This window comes from Hyperolius riggenbachi, chromosome 6, assembly GCF_040937935.1.
Source record: "Hyperolius riggenbachi isolate aHypRig1 chromosome 6, aHypRig1.pri, whole genome shotgun sequence".
NCBI classification, from domain to species: Eukaryota; Metazoa; Chordata; class Amphibia; order Anura; family Hyperoliidae; genus Hyperolius; species Hyperolius riggenbachi.
The window spans coordinates 76,027,697-76,036,830 of record NC_090651.1 but is presented as its reverse complement, the minus strand read 5'-3'; the positions used below and the strand labels follow the sequence as shown (position 1 = coordinate 76,036,830).

Below are 9,134 nucleotides of genomic sequence, written 5' to 3'. Positions count from 1 at the left end.
GCTAGCTGAGAATTGGGACAGGTGTGCAGCGATTGCTGTGGACGCCACACAGAGCAGATGCAAGATGGACAGAGCTTAACCAGTGGGAACTGAGCCTTATATTACTGTGCATAAAGAGTACCACTTTTAGCGTGACCCGTGGTACTCAAGTAGCGGGACATTTGCTATGGTAACACGTGTTACGGTCATGCTACTCAAATACCGCGGCTTGCGCTAATAGTGTAACCTGCGGTACTTACTGGCGGAAGTAAGGGTAATCTTGCCGTGCATTCTCTGTGCACGGCAATGTTACCGCAGTTACGTGCATCAAGCCCCATGACTATAGTAGTGATTGGAAGCTCCTCTGGGCAGTTGGTGGACATGATTTGCTTCATGTAGTCTGTGGAAATTGTAAACCCTGTACAATATATAATAGAGATAAGCTGAAAACCATTTTCGTTCATGTAGCTTACCAAGGCCATCCATTAAGTCAAATCTATTCCATATTGAAGACATCACACACAATCAATTCTTTCACTTGTTTTTATTTTTCTTGTTTATTTTGTTCATTTATTTTTCTTCACGTAACTGGAGCGACAACACCCGCCGTGCATGTGATGTAACAATAAGGTGAGCAGCGACCGGACACTCCTCTTGCCATAGCCAATCTAATAACTCGGTACCTTCTTCGGGGCCCTTGGGAAGAGGCAGGAGGCTTATGAATGGATTGTTGCAGAGGAAGGGGAAGCTGGTTTGACATGTTAATAAGTTGAGGCTGAACATCAAACTCTGTTACAGTAAAATAGAATTAGGAATTGAGGCCTTTTGAATACAATCCTACAGACCCCCTTCCCCCTCGGGCAATATGGACACATGCCATGTGGTTTTCTGGTCTGAAAGATCCAGAAGATGGGGAACTGTAAAACAAAATGCAAGGAACACCCCAGGTTCCTAGCCATGATAAGTGAGACAAAGATCAGCCTACTCACCCGTTACATAAGTATGAGTAGAAAGATCCTCTCACCGAACGTCAGGCCACCAGCTTAACCATTGTCCAGAAATCCTGAGCAAACTGGCAAGTCTGGGGCACACGAAGCAGAGACTGTATGCAAAATACACAAACTAGTCTCAAATGCAAATGACAACTTTGTGACAAAAATCCTTCAGTCTTCTGACATTCAAAGTTCTAAATATATCCTCAGTCATTCAGAGATTTGTCATATTCAGAAGTAATATCTCATCAAAAATAATTTCCACAAATGCTGGTGGAAAAATGAAGTAACACGATAGTTCAGGTTGGGGTCCTGTTAAAGAAAAGTTTGGGCCCTAACACTGGCGTATACAGAATCTGTCTATTCCCGAGTCAACCAGCAATACTGTTAGACAGAGTACACTGGTTGGAAAGAGATTGGAATTCTTGTGATCCAACGCTTGAGGCCTGTAAGGCATCCATATAACACAGAACGTATATCTAACTATGTAAAATCATAATATACCCATGCTGTTCACCTTGAGGTTTCTCCTGCAAAAAAAGTGAAAAGTTATATTTAAAAAAAAATAAAATTAAAATCATCAGCGTCATTGATCCATTGTGAATTTCCATCAGCTGTGGGTATGGTGCATTATTCAGAATCAACTCTTAATATATAATGAATTAAAAAAAAGCAGTGTGCCAGTCTCACCTTCTTTATGGCCACACAGCCCTATTTACTTTATCCTATTTGCCATAGGATTTTTTAAAAACATAAGATGAGTGACTTGAAGCCAAGCACAATATGGCATAACTGAGTAATCGCCATATTTTAGTAAATTAAACTAATAAAATTGGAGGTATTTCTACTGGAACCACTCCAATTTGTTAAATAAGAATAATAAAAAACAGTATGATTTAAAAAAAAAAAAAAAAAAAAGGGTGGGAGAGTAATGGCCACCCTGCAGGAGAAACCAAACAAAAAACAATTACACAACTTACTAATCCAAAAAGATACCTAAACGCTACGTACTTAAAAATAATAGAAAATGTCCCACCTTTTGTAACCATCACCTCTTATTACATTTCTAATAAAGTACCTTGAAATTTCAGGTAACCTCTCAGTAGAAAGGTTGTTACCTCAGAGCCCTCCAGGAAGTATCAAGATATCCCTCGTATCTTAGTTTAAGTGGGACAAGTCACTCCAAACCACACTAACTAACTCAAAGTTACCTTTCGCTACGCGTAGACCTTTCTGACCAACTCCATGCGATTAATCATGTGCTACTGTAAAATTAAAGTGAGTCCTCTACCTAAGCATCTTAATGAAACATGTCTGTTTTAAGTCGAGTTATAGCCTCAGCCTGCTCAAAAAGTTCATCAGGTGGGTTCCTATGAATGAGGCCTCATCTTTGCCTTCTAATTTCCCCTGGAATTTTGGGGAAGGATTGGGGAGCATGTTATATGGATGCAGAGTGGAGATGTTATATTATTTGGGGGTAGACGGAGGTGGAGCAGCGGGTCATAGGTATGATTTTTGAGGTGGATATATATATATAAATGTATGGCTTGATTTGTCACACCGCCAGCCAGTCCATACCAATCAGGTTGTGTTATGTCTCCACCTTGGGTTGCGCATCTTAATTGTCCACCCACGTGAACATGAGTTAAGGGAAGAGCTACATGCAGCCTCCTGCCCCACTCCCACCCCACAGCCCATCTCCCCAACCTCATCAAATGCGCCTGGATGTCTGCTTGAAAATGAAGCCTCGATGAGCCAGGGTCTTCATGATATTAGCGATGTTTCTGCAATCATCTGTGAAAAAAAAGAGAGACAAAGTATCATTAGATATCTGTCCTAACTGAACTGAAGATATTTATAACAGGACAAAAATGTCACTTTCTTTAGAAAATACAGTTCGCTGTAACAAACCCTTCAAGGTTCAGAAATGTGAGAATGACCTCTATACTTCAAGGGTCACTATCGCAACAAATTGAAAAATTTAAAACTTTGTGTACAAGAAGTTCAATTTCTCCCAAATTAAAATGCACTACAAAATACTTTTCTTCTGTGTTCTTGACGCTTACTGTGAATGGGAAAAACTGATAGATCTGACAGGTTTTAGACTAATCAATCTCCTCATGGGGGGTTCACGTTTGTTTGTTTGTTTTTTTAATTTACAAAAGCACTTCCTGAACTGCAGTTGCCCAATTCAAGTGCCAACATAGTATGCTGATGAGTAGAGAGGCTGGCCAACATCTTTGCATAGATCCTTTCCAGGGATTGCAGTATGTCGAATCGGATGGTCGATTGGGAAACGATAAATATATGGGCGCCTTTACAGGCTACTGTAAGCAACAGCAACATAGGAGAAAAGGAAGTTATATTGCATTTTAAACTTGCAGAAATACTTCATATAAGTGTATGTACACAAGCATGTTTAATGTTATCATTTTTCACAATAGGGTTCCTTTAACCACTTCACCCCAAAGACGTTTTTACCCTAACGGACAAGAGCGATTTTCACCTTTCTGTGCTCATCCCTTTCATTTGCCAATAGCTTAAAGCGGTATTGTCACCATAAAAATCAAATTTCAACAGCAACTGGTCTGAGTGTATTAAGTGATAAAGATGCTTATCCTGCATTCAAAACTTTTTTCTGCTGTTATGGTTTGGAGTTATAACATACTATAGGAGCACTGGCCCTAGTGCCAAACAGTTGAATGCTGGGAGTTCTTTTGAATGCTGGGAGTTCTTTTTATCTATAATATATTACTCCTCTTCCATTTATTTCCCTGCCTAGCTGATCACTTGTGTTTACAAGCAAGGTTGAGGTGACTCAGTGATTGGATGTGTAAATAAAAAAATACTCTGGGAGGAGGGCAGCTAATAAATACACAATGAGCAAGAGAAGGGAGGGGGGAAAACAAGAGTCAGGGAGGATATGACGTCAGCATTAGCTTGGAAAGATGGCCACTGCCTAGAAAAGGATTTTCTGCTTTTCCTTTGTAAAATTCACAAGAATCATTACGTGGATAGCACAATACATCTGTTATGTAAGTAGAGGTAGTATTTATCTACTTATATATGTGTTTTTTATTTCTAGGTTAGCATCGGTGTCGCTTGTTCTTTAATCACTACTAATCACAATGAAATGATCTATATCTTGTTGTTTACACCACCAATTGGGCTTTTTGGGGTTGATATTTGATTTCAGTAATTACTTTATTTTGTATGCATTTTAAAGGGGAAAAAATACACTTTCTCCAATTTCATCCCCTATTGTTTTAATATAAACACTGCTACTGTACATAAAACCCACAAATTGTATCTGCCTATTTGTCCTGGTTATCACAACATTTTAATTATGTCCCTAGTACAAAGTATGGTGACAATATAGTATTTGGAAATAAAGGTGTACTTTTTCTTTGGTGCATTTTTTTTTTCCACAATTTTCACTCGCACAGCGGCAGCAGCACTGTCTGACTTATAAAAACGTCTTGGAGCCATCAAAGGGAACCAGAGAGGAATACAATTTAAAAATAGAAAGCGGCTTTTATACATACCTGGGGCTTCTTCCAGCCCCATAAGCCTGGATCGCTCCCACGCCACCATCCTCCGCTTCCTGGAACCACCGGTACCGGGCCCATCACTTCCGGCGGGCGCGGCCAATTGTCCGCATCACAGGGGCTCCCTCCATACCCGTACGCATGCAGCTGCGCAGTAGGCAGCCTCATGCGTACTCGTGTAGAGGGAGCGCCGTGTGATGCGGAGAATCGGCCGCGTCCGCCGGCCGACTCGCGGCAATGACGGGAGCCGGTACCTGCGGATCCAGGCAGCAGAGAACGGCGGCGTGGGAGCGATCCGTGCGTATGGGGCTGGAGGAAGCCCCAGGTATGTATAAAAGCTTTTTTTTAATCATCTCTGGTTCTCTTTAAGAGGCTCTAGCAGGACGTTTTTATAAGTCAGCTTGTTATTAAGTGGTTAATGACCATTAAAAGTATGAAAAAACAGCAGCGTCAGGTTCTGTTCAGGGCTTTAGCCCTCTAGACTCAGGTCTCCAGTTATGGAAAATGGAGAGCAACAAGAACCACACTCCTTCACAAGCTTTTTTTTTTTATTTTTTTTTTTTTTACCACTTCCCAACTGAGGGGTTTTACCCCCTGACCACCAAAGCAATTTTCACCTTTCAGCGCTCCTTCCATTCATTCGTCTATAACTTTATCATTACTTATCACAATGAAATTAACTATATCTTGGTTTTTTCACCACCAATTAGGCTTTCTTTAGGTGGGACATTATGCCAAGAATTATTTTATTCTAAATGAGTTTTAATGGGAAAATAGGAAAAAATGTGGGAAAAAAATATTTTTCAGTTTTCGGCCTTTATAGTTTTTAAATAATGCATGCTACTGTAATTAAAACCCATGAAATGTATTTGCCCATTTCTCCCGGTTATAAAACCGTTTAAATGATGTCCCTATCACAATGTTTGGCACTAATATTTTAATTGGAAATAAAGGTGCATTTTTTTCAGTTTTGTGTCCATCCCTAATTACAAGCACATAGTTTATAAAGTAACAGTGTACCCTCTTGACATAAATATTTAAAAAGTTCAGTCCCTAAGGTAACTATTTATGTATTTTTTTAATTGTAATTTTTTTTTTTAATTACAAAAAAAAAAAATGGAGTGTGGGAGGTAAGGAGTTAATTTTTAGTGTAAAACTCATTTATTTGTATGTAAAAAATGCTTTAGGGTGTAGTTTTACTATTTAGCTACAAGATGGCAACAGTAACTTTTTGTTTAATGCGACCTCCAAGCGTCCTTCTGGACGCTTGGAGGAAGTACTAGGAGGCTGAGAGTTTTTTTTTTCACACAATGATCGCGCTGCTTAGCGGAGAAGCAGCGGATCATTGCGGGGCTTAGATCAACGAACGGAAATGGATTTTCCCGTTCATTGATCTCCGGGCGAGCGGCGTGTTTACGAGCGGGAGCGCGCGCTACAGCAAACGGGAGCGCGGGCAGCGGCGGGAGCGTGGAAAGTACAGATTTCTCCGTCCCTGGGGGTGAAAGGATGGAAAAAGGGACGGAGAAATTCGTACGCATGCGGGTAAAGTGGTTAAGGCACATCTACATGAAAATAAACTAATGAAATAAATAATCTATCCTTTTACTCCTAAAAAATGATTTTAGTTTTCTTAGATATGCCATGGTTTTCTTTCATGTTCAAACATTTACAAAGTAAATTTAATGTTTTATTGTCTCTGCTCAATAGCGGTCTATTAAGTGCCCCAGATACATGAATTTTTATTTTTTTTTATCATCTATCCCCTGAACTCAGAATTTGTGCTCTGAAGGAAAAAGAGTTACGGCAGTAATTCCTTATCAGTGAGGGTTACATTACATTATAATCCAACAATAGTGAAACAGTCACTTGCATGCCTGAAGCTTAACTATTTCAGGCACAAAAATAAACACAGCCTAGTTGTTAATATGCAAGGAGCTGTACATACAGGTTTATCTCATTGTAGCACCTTGGTTGCACTTAAACCACTTTACAACCGCAGTGCTAACCCCCTAACGACCAGGTTTATTTTTGTTATGCTGGGCTGTGCAGGCTTTTCAGCCTCCTGCACAGCCCAGCTATGGACCCCAGCTGTGGCCGTGTTTTTTTGCCGGGGGCCGCAGCGCTGTACGCATGTAAAAAAAGGGGATTTCTTTCCCCTTTCGTTTACAAGCAGCCTGCTAGCCGCGATAGGCGACTAGCAGGCTATTCACGGAACTTTGTTCCGTGAAGTGGCAGGGAATGATCGCGCATGCGCTCGGCCATTCCCTGGGAAACTGCAGCCCCAGGACTTGACGCCAGTCGGCGTTAGGCGGTCCTGGGGCTGCCGCCGCGGTCACGCCCATCGGCGTTAGGCAGTCCCCAGAAGGTTAAACTAATTATCTCTCAAACTCGAACAAACCGTATGAGCTAGATAGTAGAGAAATAAAGATCTTGTTAACAGAGCAGGAAGTGTATGGCACCGTCCACACTCGGGATTGCAATGTGAAGATTTCGTATTAAGGTGGTCAGTGATTTTGCCGTGATTGCGTTTTGTGATTCTCCTTCCAGTGAATGGGAATCGCAATGCAATCTCTCTGAAAATGCGGCATACAATTTGCGATCGGCGGAAATTGCAATCATGAAACAATCACTGCAGTGTGAGTAATCCCATAGGAGCCAGCTGAAAGCGCTCGAGTGTGAATTGGGCCTCAACACCTAAGAGTTCACACAAGATGAAACCAAGAACAAGTAGTCTTTACCGGAGCTACAGCCTACATTTTTTGGATATCTTTCTATGCAAATTACCAGGAAGTAAAATGATGTTCAAAAACTGATATAATTACAGTAGGTTGATTTTTATTTTTTTTAACTAACACATCATGAAGATCTTTTTCTACTACCTCTGGCCCTGCTGGAGAGTTTTGCCTGCTGTTCATGCCTGCTCCAAAAGGAGCACAAAAGCAGAGGTTAAAAGGAACCCAGAGGTGTGAGACATATGGAAGCTGTCATATTTATGTCCTTTAAAACAATACCAGTTGCCTGGCAGTCCTGCTGATCTTCCTCGTCAGTAGAGTCTAAGCCACACATCTAAAACAAGCAATCTTGTCAGATGTGTCATATACATCTGATCTACATGCTTGTTCAGGGTTTATGGCTTAAAGTATTAGAGGCACAGGATCATCAGGACAGCCAGGCAATGTGCATTGATTAAAAGGAAATAAACATGTCAGCCTCCATATCCCTCTCACCTCGGGTTCCCTATAAGCCAATTTATACTCCAGCAAAAGGTGAAATAAATATTTAGGATGGGGTTTGGCTGTGAGTGATGCCTATTAATGATTATTTATCAGGTAACGGTAGTATTGCCTGTGTCTTTATTTATTTTGTGATGATCATCAATTACCAGTAAGATCTGCAGGTTACATTGTTTCTCAGCACCCTGTCAGGGAGACACTCTCCCTCCTAATACCCTCCATGAGGAACTCAGGCGAAGGGTTAAATGCGAAGGGTTATTTGCTAACTGGAGAGGCGGGGGAGGCTGCAGGACAGCAGCAGCTTCGAAAATAGAAGCCGGACTTTAAATTGATTTGCGCTGTCTATATTTCATGTTGGAAATCGGCTTGTAAACCCGTGTTTTGATCTATGGCGACCGTCTCCTTAAGAAAAAGCAAAAGTAAATGTGTAATTTCTCCCTTGACAGAACACGGCAGCGGCGGCCATCCTTCTTCCCTCTCCCTGCCGTTGTGGGACAGCTGCGTTCTGTCGGATTAACGCTTTTTTCTTCCTCGCCCCCACGCCTTGATGTCTCCATTTCATTACGCCGTGGCCATTTATCAAGCTGTTACCGTAAGGGTGACTTTGCCAACTTGCATGTGGCAGGCGGTGAGGCAGTGCCATGCTACGCGGACTGGGGTTTTTTGGGAGGGGTGGGGGCCCATGTGTGACAGAGAGGATGAGGAGAAATGAGAATGAATGTTCGGACTGAAGAAGCTGCTCTTCCTACTGATGTGTAAATGATAAAGATGACTCGACATCCATCTCTTCCCTGTAAACCTGCAGAGTGCTTTATAATCAAGCCCGGGCGATAATAATGTAGAATTAGGCCTCTCTATCAAAGGGGGAGGCCTTTTAATCACGGCTTAAAGGGTGCAAGTGCTGTTTATCATAATTGAACTGTATCTGGGCTAATTGCGGCCATATTTCACTGTCTCGCCGTCACCAGTGCTGTTGAGGAGAGGAGCAGAGCTGCGGGAGAGATGGGGAAATGCACCTGTCGCAGGAAGCCACAGAAACGGGGTGGAGTCTTTCCTACCTCAACAGCTTTCCCAAACATTTTCCTCACAGATCCTGCCGGAGCACTTAGCTGCTGAAGCATGCAGAGCAGACATTCAATAGCGCAAGAAAATAAAGGCGTAATTAGTACAAGCAATTAATATGGTTTCTTAACTCTTTCATGTAATTATTACCCAGTTAACTGCAAATTATTTTTCTGCCCAGTTAATGAAGAATTATTGTTCTCTTCATGATTAAATGAGGCTGCAAGCATAATAGTACTTAACTGGGCAGACTAAAGTAATACACTTACAGTATATAAACACTCCACCATTCTACAGCAGCAAGACGACTAAACTGCAAA

The 9,134-nt window shown here is 41.6% G+C and overlaps 1 protein-coding gene across 2 annotated transcripts in view; it reads right to left on the bottom strand.

Moving 5' to 3' along the window:
• Positions 1–508: 508 nt before the first annotated feature.
• The window catches only part of ERI3 (ERI1 exoribonuclease family member 3), a 343,646-nt gene continuing 335,020 nt past the window's right edge, over positions 509–9,134 (bottom strand). For both annotated transcript variants that reach the window (XM_068239544.1, XM_068239545.1), the window contains one exon: positions 509–2,765. In XM_068239544.1, coding sequence (XP_068095645.1) covers positions 2,683–2,765 — 83 coding nt within the window. In that variant the 3' untranslated portion in view covers positions 509–2,682. The remainder of the gene's footprint in view (positions 2,766–9,134) is intronic.